This window comes from Triticum urartu, chromosome 3, assembly GCF_003073215.2.
Source record: "Triticum urartu cultivar G1812 chromosome 3, Tu2.1, whole genome shotgun sequence".
NCBI classification, from domain to species: Eukaryota; Viridiplantae; Streptophyta; class Magnoliopsida; order Poales; family Poaceae; genus Triticum; species Triticum urartu.
This window is the reverse complement of record NC_053024.1, coordinates 572,096,060-572,109,316: the sequence shown is the minus strand read 5'-3', so window position 1 is coordinate 572,109,316 and position 13,257 is coordinate 572,096,060. Positions and strand designations below refer to the sequence as shown.

Sequence of the window (13,257 nt, the reverse complement as noted above, 5' to 3'; positions counted from 1 at the left end):
GCCAGCAGATGCAGCTAGCAAAATGTCCCATATATGTTTACTGGAGCACTAATGCCAAACCATAGTCTTGGACACTTCCAGCGCCCAACAAAAGACATAACAGTACAATAGCATGGAATTTCTTACAACATGGTGTTAACTATAATGAAGGGATAATATCAAAAGTTTAATTGTTATGTCGAATAACTTCGCTGGATGGGAGGTGTAAATATCTTTTTGCGAGAGAAACGTCTTTGTCATATTGCTTTGCTTCTTTTTTGCGAAATATTGCTTTGCTTCGTCGAAATAACTGTCCAAAGTTTTGTCATGCGTAGTTAGAAAGTCATGAGAACTTTCACCATGCCATAACCTCGTGTAATGGAGTACATGGACATTGCAGCCGCACCAACCCAAACCTGCATATACATGTGTTTACATGAGCACCAACACAGATTTGTGTAGTCTCGTGCTCCGACGTCCATAGACGATATTGCCATTGCATCTAGCCAACTATCTCATATATGTGTTTAAATGAGCATGATCATCAAACTATAGTTTCTCGAACATAGTGAGTGCACCAGCAAATGACAAATAATAATATCATTATTGATTGAAATTGCTAACATCGTGGTGCTCATCACTATACAGTAGCACACATCTCAAATTTTATGTGCTATACACTTTTTTAGCGGGGAGATGTAAATATAACTTCTGTAGAGAAACAAATCTCACATTGCTCTATTTTTTTTAAGGAAAAAGGTCATAAATCACACGTTTTTGCTTGGAAAACTAGAATGACGTGAGCGCCAAATGTCAAACCATAGACTCGTGCAATGCCATGTGTGTGGACAATGCCGCCGCACCGGAGAACATCTTTTTACACATGTTGATTGTTTTTACAACTAGAAAGAAGGTCATGAGATGCTTTTCCTTTTGCAAAAGAATACTCATGCGTTATAAAGTCATGATAACTAGCATTTGCAAATATTGTATTTGAAATAAAACAAAAAATGTACATGATCCCAGCAGTTGCGAGTATTGTAAGCGGAGCATTGTGCGCCCAACAAATTGCACCTACTCGCTCGCTATCACATGATGCGGTCCGGCGAACGATGGTGCCACGTCACCAGCCACAGGAATTAAAGGGGAAAACAATTTAGTCGCTGTCCATCACCTGTCGCCGTCCGCAGTAGTAAATGGGACGTGGGCCTCTCGCGCACGACACCGGTGCCAGGCAAGGCATTAAATAACTATATATCGAATAGTTAATGAGGTACCAAAAATAAAGGTGGGAAGAGCGGGAAAGTGTAAATTATTCGCCTCGATGCTATCAAAACCTCGCCTCGAAGTATTAACTCCGTATCGTAATTGCTGCGTCTTTTAGATATCGACGACCTCCCTTTCCAACGCCCGCCGCTTTCCTCTCCTTCCTTCCTTCCAGTCTACTTCTCCTCGTCTCCCCCAAAACTTGAGAAGTCGCGGGTAGATTTGCGCCGAGGGGGCGCGGAGACGTCGCATCCATGGCCGCCGCCGCGTTCTCCATCAGGTTAGTCTGCGCAGCCTCGTCTCGTCGGCTTTTATGGCGGTCGTCTGTGCGTTTTTTTTTTCTGATCTCCGTTTGCGATTTGTACGAAGGGGGTACGCGGCGAGCATGAGGGGCGAGGCGGCGGCGGAGGGTCGGCGTCCCTTGGGCATCGAACATCTCCCACCTATTAAGGCGCCGCGGTTCCGGTGGTGGGCGGACGAGCTGGCCTCCGCCGTGGCTGCTGCTGCGCCGGCGGCGTCCCCGAGGAGGTCGCCAGGGAAGTCGAAGCCGCCGAAGAAGAGGTCCATTTCTGACCTCTTCGCCGCGGCGCCTCCCTTGGACATTCCCTCCGCCCCCGCCGGTGATAGCGGATGCAACGAGCAAACGGAGGTGGACGGCGACGAGGCGCTGTGCGCGATCGTGAGGCGGGCCAAGGAGCAGAAGAAGCAGAAGAGGAGACTGCAGGAGGAACAGGAGGAGACGGCAGCGGCTGCCGCGCCGGAGAGCAGCGGAGGGCGAGATCCGGAGGGGAATTTCGCGGCCACAAAGGTACGTGATCCAGCCCAGCCCAGCCCAAACCCAACACTGCCTGTCTGTCAATGCAATCTTATCATCTACTATTGTTCCTATGCTTTTTTACCCTGGTATCATTTTACTTTTGATCTCCTTGGGATGGGTAAATGCTTTGCGTGTCCATGAGATGAGGAATCGGAGGATATTATTAGATTTAGTTGACTTTATGAAGATAATTTCGTTGCTATTTGCGGGGAGCAATTAGTTGTACCTTTACATAGGGGCAGTCCCGTCGCTTCGCAGGATATTTTATGTAAAGGATTCACTGTGCCGAACCCAGCTACTAATCTGAACCAGGCCTAACTAGTTCGTCTAAGAGGTTGTGTGGGTACTAATAATTGCTGGCAGGTGAACGATGATTTTCTGGCTAAGTGCTAAAGTTACAACGATTTTTGTGTTCTATTCTGTTGCATCAATTCATTTGCTAGTACCTATTTACTGTTTTGTATATGTAAATATTGTTATTTCATGCTTAATTGGTGAAATGTATACCTGCCGCTGCTCATACACTTAGTTAAGACCAAAAACAGATTATGATGGCCAGCTAAGCCAGTAGTGGCTGTACACGAGACAGGCTAGCAAGTACTGCAGCATTTGTACCACATCTCATAGTACATGGTACATCGTCACCGTGTTTCCTTTTTCTCACACCATGCACGGTGGGTTGTGAGCTGCATGCGTACTTGGTGTACCTCCTGCACATTTCAGCCGTGTGGACCCATACACTAGACTTTATCATAGGAAACGGACGTGGAGAAAGCACTTACCAGACCGATATCTTTTGCATTCTTCTCTTGGATAGGAAACTTCATTATTCCATACCTTATACGTTCATTAGCATTTATTTTTTTCTTAAAAACCAAATCTATAATATGTGAATCTATTTATGCGCCTGATAGGTGGCGTGGGAATGTTTCGGTACACCTTTGAGCATGCATAGGAATCGTGTTCAGTAGATGGTGGTAGTTTCCAGTACGTCGCAGTCAACCTGTCACCATATGTTTGACATGATGCATGGTCTGCTGTTTGTACTCTCTTATGGAGTTTTCCAATAGTTATCTGGTTGACCAGATTAATGGGATAGAAGTTTTTTTTTTAAGCATCAGTACAGACACAAGCGCTCATATACACGCGCATACACTCACTGCTATGAACGCACACATACACACCCTACCCCTATGAGCACCTCCGAGAGACTGAGCCGGCATATCATCTTGAGATTTACGAAGTCACCATAGGCGTGTGGCTGAGGCACGATGGGGCAATTAAACCCACCCTAAGTTTGAAGTGTGTTGGAATATAAACCTTATTTCTCCACATCTGATATATATGTTTGAAGATTTCTATCTGGTATAATGAATTAACATTTAATATAGAGCTAATCACCATAATATTGTTTGGACCACCGTGCATGCATAGAAGGCTCATCATGTTTTGCACCCTTTAAGATTTTATAATTCATCTTATTCGGATCTCCAAGGATCAAATTGCGAATTTGATCTTTAGATTTACTAAATTACATTCTTTTACAAGCAGCTTGGTTATAAAATACACATTACCTTTTCTTCAATTAATAGTTCTTGTTTATGTTCTGCAAAAATATTTATTACTGAGGATGGTGAGCCCCCACATCGCTCCCGTGCGAGAAACTCAGGCGGACACAAGCCGCCGCATCGTGAAGCCCTGCTAGTCAACGGTGGTGGCGGGGACCATGATTGCGGCATAGAGTGGTTCTTGGGCACAGTAAGCTGCTCTATGGTCTAGGTGGTGATGCAGTGTGGTGTTGCTCAGATCCGCCGCGACCGGCTACGGTAGCATGCTCCCTCGCCCGCGTCGTGGTGTTGGACGTTGGCCATGGTGTGGCAGGAAACCACCGCATCTCTCATCTCCTTCTGATCCAAATTGACGGCTCAATGGTCTGTCGGCGGGCTGCCGCTTCCTGCATGCGCTCGACATGCTCTCCGTCCATCGGGCCCGCAGTGGCAGCGCACGCTAACCCTCGCCTACACTCGTGTGCACCCCTCCCTCGAGCTTACTTCAGCTTGGATTTCAACCTTGATGTCAACCTCTAGTGCTTGCTATTGAAGTGATGCACTAGCCAAGTTTCTCAAAAGTCTGAACTGATGGAATGGACTAGGCAACGTATTTTAACACCCCCCCTCACGTCTAGGCTGTGGACGTACAGGAAGACCTTAGTCGTGGGATCGAGATTAGATCCTAACTATTTTTATATTAGATAGTGCGTTGGCCATTATTTGATCCCGAGACCTTGTGGCTTTGATACCATATTGAACTGATGCGCTAGCCAACGTATTTTAACACTTGCACACGCCACCACGTGATGTGCCCCGCTGGTTATGGCTGCACCTCGTGCTTTTCCTCTTCTAGTTGCCTGACACCTCACCTGCCCGCCCCTCCGCTTCCGCATCGACCACCACGAGGAACTCCTACTATGATGTCACACTCGGTGCTTGTTGGATCTAGGATTGATGGATGCGTTCACCAACCCCCACCCCATCGGGTTGTGTCATCTGCTAGCTTCCTCTAGCCTCGACCACCCCATCATTCTTGGGAACCACTACCTCCAATCCCCTCCATGATGGTAGAGTCGTCGGGTGTGTCGATATTGAACTTGCCCGCCTACTTGCGCACCCATGCCTCCATAGCCCTGCTCTGCCAAGGGTGGGCCGGACACCCCAGATCCACAAGTTTCACTCCACCAACCACCCCTCCACCTCACTCAACCTGCCAGCATCGCCCTGCTTGGCCTGGCCGCACCTGGCTACTGGCGAGCATGCTCGTCTTTGATTCGGGGTGCATGAGGATTTGGAGGATGTGGGTTTTTTTCTGGGGTGTAAGCTCGAGCTGGCTCTGGGCGGCTCCGGCGGCGGTGACGTTTGCGGGTGTCGTTTACTTCCCGTAGTCGTCGCTGTAGCAAACCTTCATTCTCCTGGGTTCTGAGTGAAAGCTCGTTGATGATGGCGCCCGTGGGCGTCATTACACCTTCCTAGGGGTGTCAGGATGGAATCTTATCGTCAGCTTTCATGTAGATCCTTGCGTCCTTGGTGGCGGTCCTATTGAGGGGTTCGGATTCTTCCGTCCTTGGTGGCGGTCCTGTTGAGGGGTTCGGCCGTGACGCCTAATAGCATTGCAATGCTGCCAAGTGATACCCCTCGTGTCGGTCATGTAGTCCCGCCATCCATGCTTCACTCGGTGGCCCATTTCAGTGAACTCATTCACACATAGCCATCCTTGTAAGCTTGCTCTTTTTCTTCATCTCTTGCCACCATTTGGTGCCCTTGTTCTATTTTCTTTGTTATGCAGTGCTTACACTCAGCATGGGGCAAAGACCACCCTTCCCTATGGAGAGAACTACATCAGTGATACTCTTCAAGATCATGTCATTTCTTTGTTCTCCCCACTCCCTTGGGCAATGACCACTCTTTTGGTGGAGATTCTGTGTGTCCTTCATACATGTTCAACAAGTCAGAGTCTCTCCCATCTCCTTCAATCGGCATTACGAAATGACCACCCTCTGGTGTGTGAGGATGCGTGGTTTGGAATGGCACATCTCCTTAATGATGACTACTAGTGATCCTTGCTGGTGGTTTTGGCATTGACTGTTTTGAAGCTCTCGTGGTGTCTTTTGGAGTCTGGTCCTCTCCACCTCTATTATGGTTTTGAGATAACTTGGGCTGCATCACTAAACTCTCTAGCTTTGGAGATTGTTATTCGCATCGTGTCGATACCATGTACTTGTTTTTTTGCATGCTTGCTTTTACAAGATATATCGCCACTCTGGTTGTTATGGTTTTCGATCTGGTTTCCCTTATAACCTAGATCAAAAATTTCTTTGAATGGGTATTTATTATGGAAACCAACAAGCTAGTCATGCCATTATGTTATTTGTGTATATATTTTTGTTCCTAATTTTTGGTATATAAATTCTTCCTTGCACATGTATTTATAAAAATAAATATATATTGAAATTAGAATAAAGGATTGCTTAGAAGCTAGTTTTACACTTTTTGAACACTATGTTGATTGAAATTGGGCATGCATATACTGCCGGTTACGGAGGGGATAGATGTAAAGTGGTTGGAGGGCTAAAGCTAGGGGATAGTTGTGGATGGTAGGAGGGCGAGGCAGTGGTTTAGGCTTGGGCGCCATGATGGCTGGGGATAGATCGGTTCTAGAGGTAAAGCTCCCTCTTTTCTCTGTTTATTTCTTTGATCCCTAACTAGTAAATGCGTACGTGTAATGCGCGTTGATATTAGGGAGGAAATTAATTGCATGTTGATATTAGTAAGGATATTAGTTACACGTTAATTAATAGATGTTGATATTTGGCATAATATTAATGGCACACTAAACATGTTGAGCGCTCACCATGCATTGGAGCAATCTAGGCTGTTAGATTGACATGGTTTGATTACCGACATTAATTGTATCTGCACCTTTTGGTCTGTCTAGGGCCGCTTTTGGGTCTGTCTAGGGCACATCGAAATGTGCAATATCCTTTGTGTTGTCCATCTGTTCTGTACTGGCCCTTGGTGGAGCCACCCTGCTAATGGCCAGGCGATTGGCTGCTGCTTGCTCCCTGATTGCTTCTATGTCTTCAAATTTCCTGAAGGCGTGCCCATCCAGAAGTTCTTTCTGGTGCGTGGATAGCTTCTCACCCAGAAGCTTGTTGATCTCGTTGGCCATGGGGGATGGTGGTGGGGATTGGCTGAGGGTCGGTAAGTCTGATACCAAGTTGTCACAGCCTAGGTTACGGAGGGGATCGTCGTGGCTGGTACAAGGGAGAGGGTGATGGTGTTTAGGCTTGCACGCCATGATAGCTGGGGAATATATCGGTTCTGGAGGTATTCCCCATGGTTGGTTGTCTGGGTACTCAATAAGTCCATGTTTTTACTATCCTAATCACTACAAAGAAAATCACCCTATCCATTTCATTTCTTTTGCTAGAAATGGCTTTTGATGGCTTGCTTTTCTTCTCTCGTTTCTCGCTCATACATGATGTTTGTACTTTGGAACATGTATTACAAATGCTTATCTAAATAGAAGATATTATTGAGAGATGGGGAAGCTGGAACGGTATAGATGAATTGATGGTGCAGAACTATAAAACTGACAGTAACCACTGATTTTCCAAACCTTTTTCTAGAAATGGATATGCATGTCTGAATTATTTGTTATTTGACTGGTTGAGAATAAGTTCTTTTTATGCTTTTCATATTGACTAGCAATTTATTGACTATTGTGTTTGTATTTGAATTTTCTCCATTATATGAATTCATACTAAAATTTAAGAGGCTGGTGTGTAAATGAATTATATTTATCCATCCCATTCATACTAAAGTATAGATGAATCAACATGGCATCCAGATATGACTTTGGGTAGGAGAATATATGTAATGTACTCAACTTATAATATCATGGATATGAATGTGCTATGACCAACAGTTAGTTGGCGTTCGACGTGTTTTCAACCCTACCCCGATCCAAATATTGTTTTTGTTTTATTTTTTACAAGTATACTTTGACATAAATGTCTATCATCTATGTACATATTTTCTAAGGGTCAAATGTGTTTTTACCTTGTAATGTGGCGTTAGCTGCATAGCGACCATGGCTGTAAATAATTGCGTGTGATACTGGATTATTCTACCAAAAGTTTTATGTTTCACTTCACCTGTTTGTTACTTTTACATGACCCAACCTGTAGTCTGACATCTCTGGGTCCACTCACAGTTATATGTATCTTATGGTTTGAAATAATGCTGCTCAATTGTGTAGGAAGCACATGAAAATCCAAATTTACCTGATGGACTGGATGCTTGCCCATCGCAGAAACCTGAGGCTTCACAACGTCGCAGGAAAGAGAGAGAGAATATATCTGGGAGTAGGAAGAAGGCGAAGATCAATAATGCAAAGAAGAAGGCTGACACAAAGAAGTGCATTGACAATAGCAAAGCTGGTAAAGTGGGAAAACCAAGAGATCTGGGAAAATCTCTCCCTAGGCAAGGCATTCTGAAGTACACAGAGCACACATCTGTGAAAATGGCCAATGAGAAACATGTCAATTCAAAAGGCCATGAAGTAATAGAACTATGCTGCAAATCAGTGAAGCGTGTCAAATTCTCAGAAGCAGATGGTGTAATTGGCAGTAAGACGCAGAGTTGTGAGCTACCCAAACAACAAAGTCTCTGCAAGCTGTTCTCGGATGCTATGGCTTCATCGTCATTCTCTTCGTCAACATCATCCACGTCCATTGAAGGAGACAAATGTGTAACTGCAGAAACTAGTAGTTCTGACATGCCCAACAAAGCCTTCGCTAAGACTAAAGAAGCAAATAAGCATTGCGATAACAAGTACTCTGCTGAGCCTAGTAACAGAGAGATGTCTGCTCCATTCATTGATCTGAATATGACACCACCAGAATGTACTGATTTAGGCTGCACCTACGATTCAAATTTAGAGGTGCCCAATCTTGAGCATAGACATGATGAAACTTTAAGTTCTGATGCTGAATTGCTCGCTGGTGGAGAAAACTTGATGAATTTATCTTTTGGCTCACAGGGACTGGAAAGCCAACCACCTGCTTCTGACTTTGAAAAAATAAAGAGTTCAAGATGGGCAGGCACATTTTTGAATGGTGAGGCAATCAATGTTTCCGACATAGATGCTGTTGGTTCTCCACTGAGCTTAAGAGAACTCGCTGAGACTCGTTGGGGTTGCAGTAATGTTTCAGTAAATGATACCATGACTATGAGTACATATCCTTGTGCATTGCCAGACCAGACATTTCAGGATTCATTTACGCAGCACAAGACTTGGTTCTCCAGAAATCTGAATAATGCTGGCTCCCAGCTTTCTCGTGAATGTAATGTGTCTCACAGCACGGAGTTATATTCTCGTTCTGAGTTGAACGTGGGGCACGAGTGTAGTCCTTCTACGGGACAGACAGTTCGTTTGATGGGTAAAGATCTTACAGTTTGCACGACCAGAGGTGAATCGTTTGCTGAAACTGCACAGAAACATACAGGAACTTCCACCAATGACTATCTTAAGGCAAATGTATTATTGCCACAAGGACAGCCTTTTTTCTCTTTACAAGCTCAAAGTTTCCCCAATGTTGCGGTAAATTCTACCAGAACAACTCAAGCTTCAACATATCATGCAAGCACAAGTCACGCACATTTTGGGTACAGGACTCCACATGATTTCAGTCACCCGTTTCCTGCAGCTAATATATTTTCTGGAGATCGATTGCCATATGAAAGCAGGTATGGTGGTTTTTCAAACTCACGGACCAATCAGACTTTTCTATTGGGGTGTCCACCTCTTCCGAATCATAGCAGTGCAGCATTCCATCAGAATACACCGCGTCCTTGGCGTTATTTCTCTGATCCTTTCGCTGGGGATGAACCACCTGCAGCACCATTTTTGCCTATAACCGGACAGCAAAGGACACCACCTTCAGTGTTCCATGCCGATTTACCTCGTCAACATGTTGTGCATTCAGCAAGGTCGTCGGTTTGCCCTCTTAACTCTGTGAGTTATACACTCAGCCATCCAGGCCAGGTAATTCAAGAAGTTTCCAACAGCACAGGAGATGCAGCCCTTCTGTCCAGAAATACAGAGAACCGAATGAGGAGAGCTGTTCCTGACAATTCCAATGCTTCTTCTAGTTGTCGCAGTGTGCAGAAGAGATCAGGACCGGTGAAGCTCACTCCCGGCGCGAAGCATATACTGGTGCCAAGCGATAGCACACATGGCGATTCTATGCCTGTGTACTCCTGTTTATCCTTCGGAAGTAGGAGCGGAAATGCTGCAGGGTCTCAGAACAAAGGAGCATGATGATAGACTTTGTGAAATGCTGTTTAGCCTTCAGAAGTAGGAGCCTTTTGAAAATTGCTTACAATTTTCTTTCTGTAAAACTAGATTCACTATCCTGTAAGAATAGTTGCCATACTTTTTGTGCTTTCTGTGCTTGCTTAGTAGTTATTTTCTCAGCTGAACCTGTATCCATGGCTTGTGTTATCCAACAGCATGCAATCTGATATTTTCTGTATTCGTCTGAATTTAAATGATTTCTGGTACTGGTAGATTGTATTACCTACATTTTGCATTTGCAACCTGGTTATAGTAGGTGCAATTTGTTTTTCCGAGGTTAGTTTTCACTCGTAAGTCGTAATGCAACATCCCCTTTTTTCATATAATTTCTTGGTATACACGAGGCATACTTCAACAACTCCCTAAGGCTAAACACTAATAGGTTGCAGTTGATCCGGCAAAGAAAAAATACCAAGTGTCCGAGAACAAGTGGACAAATAGAATAACCCCTAATCAATTCTTCAGTTGCCTGGCCTTTCCATAATATGTGATCTGCTGCCAACAGAGATTAAAATTCAAAGCACCAAAGCCCACTACAGTTACAAAGCTAAAATATGTCAGGAGAAACAAATCGTCTACGGAATGAAATTCAAAGAGCAATGCTACGGGGACGGCAATGTTTGGACGACTCATGCACGGCGATTAAATCGAGCCGACGAATCTTGAGCACAGCTGAGCAGTGGCCACTGGATCCTCTGGTCGTGCACTTATCGTCCATACACTATCGTGTGTGGAGCAGTTTCGAAATTCAAATCATGAGAAGTACTGAACTTCGTTCTCTTTTCATCAACTCAACATTACCTCAAGTCCATATTAATTCTTTTTGATCAAGCAAAGATAATATATAGTTGGTCAAATAATCGTGGTTGTAAAGATATTATCTATACTAGGGTCTTTAGTCTTTACCCTCGGTGTAAGAGGGTAAAAGAATCCAAGGCCGGAGAAGCATCGAGAAAAGAAACCAGTGACAAAAAGGTCGCTCCTAAGTCGCTCCCGCCGGCGACTCAGGGAGCCAACCCTAGCACCGCCACTTCTCAGCCCCCCTTCCCGGCCTAGCGTGTCGCAGCTGCTACAAGGTGGCTCGGGGCTGCTCCTTGGGGTCTCGACGTGGATGTGGGCTGTCACGGCGTGGTGGTAGCTCATGGTGGTGGTCTGGATCATTTCACGGCGGCGGTTGGTCTCCTCCGGCGTCGGCCGTCAGTGAGCGGCCTGTATCGGACCTTCGTTTCCTCCCCTCGTCGTCCGGGCTCTACCCTTGTCGTTGGGCTGGACCGCTCCCAGCTGCAGTCCATTGCTCGTCTTGCGCCCAGCAGTAGGACCGAGCTCGTCTCGCGCTCGACAGCAGGATCAAGGTCATCTCGCGCCCGGCGTTTGGACCGAGCTTTTCTTGCACCCGATGCAGCAGGACGGGTCGATGGAGGCCAATTTGGCCGGCCCTTTTGGGTCTCGGTGCGGGGGGTGGGGGGGGGCACCCAGGAGTGTGAAAGGAGCGGCCTTTCCACTTGTCTCTTTGGTTGGGGTAGCGACGGGTCTCGGGTGAGGTGGTGTCAAGGTCTTGGATGCCGGGACGGCTGCCCTGGTGGTGATAGCGCGGTGCTCATGGGCAGAGCCCGTGGCTTGGTGCTGCCCGGTGACCATGGCCGTGTGGGCGGCATGGTGGCAGGGGTGTGGCGTTCGGTGGCGGTGAGTGGTTGCTGGGGTGAAAACCTGTTCTGTCTTCGAACGGACCGGCGGCGGCGTAGCGCGTTACCTTCTTGAAGGCGTCGTTGCGGCTCTCATCGGTCATCGTGTCGCTCCAGGGGAAACTCTGACCCCCGGGTCGGGCGGTGGCGGCGCGTTGGTGTTGTAACCTTCTTGGAGGTACCGCCTTGGAGCTCACGGTTCGTCATATGCGGCTTCATCTCTTCGCGGTGGCGTGTTCACGGTGGAGGTCCCCGATTGCTCTTGTAGTGTTAAGGGTGATGTTGCTGTGCTCAGCGCCTATGTATCTCATCTTGGATGGGTGCGTGTGTTGTCGTGGGATGCGTTTGTACTTGGGCCATGGTTGATCTTTGCTTTATATATAAAATGAGGTGAAAGCCTTTTTGATAATTAAACTAACAGGGTTTTATATATGGGTGTTATTGATGGAATTACTAATGGAGCGGGGCTTACCCTCCCTGATTTTTTCCTTTCGTCTGACTTTGAAGCAAACCAAGAAAATTGAGGAGTTGACAATTGTCCTTCCATTTGTTTCATATTTATTACTCCACATAACATTCCTATAAACTAGGTGATTGGCAATCCAGATTTCTATTTCTAATATATCTGGACCCTAGATAGAAGCATAGTTTGCTGAAGAGCTTGCCTTTAAAGAAACTAAGAAACTACCAGATGTAGCCCTTAGCTTGCCCATCTTTGACGGAATCATAGTTTGCTGAAGACTCGCCCCTAGCACTATTTTCCAAACGTTGTTAATAGGCTTTCTTGTACTAGTGGCACTTCATAATTTCTTGAAGACTGTGGAGGCTTTGTGAAACAAAGAGTCATAGAACCGCGTCAACTAGCACACATATTGGCGAGCACAAGTACCTGATCGTACGCGAATCAATTTGTGGTTGGATCGTTAAAAGGATTGTGGTATCTTCAGCCCACCATGGTTCAAGTCCTGGTGCTCGCATTTATTCCTGGATTTATATCAGCATTTCCGGCGATGCACATTCAGTGGGAGGAGCGCCATCCCCCGCGCCGCCGCCGGCCTCCTCGCTTGCTTCCGCCGCCGGGCGAGCGCCTCCAGGCTTGCCCTGCTCCCCCCTTTCCTCCCCCACACCCCCGCGGCGCGCCCGCGCGCGTCGATGGGACCCTTTCCTTCTACAGCCTTGAACCCTCCTTCCTCCCCTCTCCCCCGCCGTCGCCGGCGAGCTCCGTCAGGAAAAGCCGGGGGGAGGGGGGCGCGGCGGCGGCGGCGGGGCCCTTCTCCCCCTGCTCGTGGGACACCGGCGCGGGGCGGTCTCCTCGAGCTGCGGCGCTGGACTTTGCGGGGTTCAGCGGCTCGGCGGCGGACTCGCGGGGCGACCGACTGGTGGCGGTGCGCCGGTGCCTTGGGGCTCGTGCGTGGCGGGGCGGCTGCGGCACTCCTGTCTCGGGAGGTGGCGCGCGGTCGGCCCCCTGCTGATCCAGCCAGATCTGGTGGTGGGGGTCGGCCGGCGGCGCATGGCGGCGGTGGTGCGTGCCCGGCGGCTCCGGCGCTATGAGCTCGCTGGGCGACGCGGGTAGGGTAGCGGCTGGGCGTGGCAGTTGCT

At 47.3% G+C, this 13,257-nt stretch overlaps 1 protein-coding gene across 4 annotated transcripts; it reads left to right on the top strand.

Annotated features, from left to right (window-relative positions):
- Positions 1–1,336: 1,336 nt before the first annotated feature.
- On the top strand, positions 1,337–10,198 carry LOC125545087. Of its 4 annotated transcripts, none has more exons than XM_048708948.1 (4): positions 1,337–1,525; positions 1,615–2,053; positions 7,877–8,560; positions 8,660–10,198. In XM_048708948.1, exons 1-4 carry the CDS (start codon positions 1,500–1,502, stop codon positions 9,938–9,940), a joined length of 2,430 nt encoding a protein of 809 aa, XP_048564905.1. In that variant the 5' UTR covers positions 1,337–1,499; the 3' UTR covers positions 9,941–10,198. The 4 variants fall into 4 exon arrangements, with proteins under 4 accessions (XP_048564905.1, XP_048564907.1, XP_048564904.1 ...); XM_048708950.1 differs by having other exon boundaries at positions 7,877–9,664; positions 9,772–10,198; XM_048708947.1 differs by having other exon boundaries at positions 7,931–10,198.
- The last annotated feature ends 3,059 nt before the right edge of the window (positions 10,199–13,257 follow it).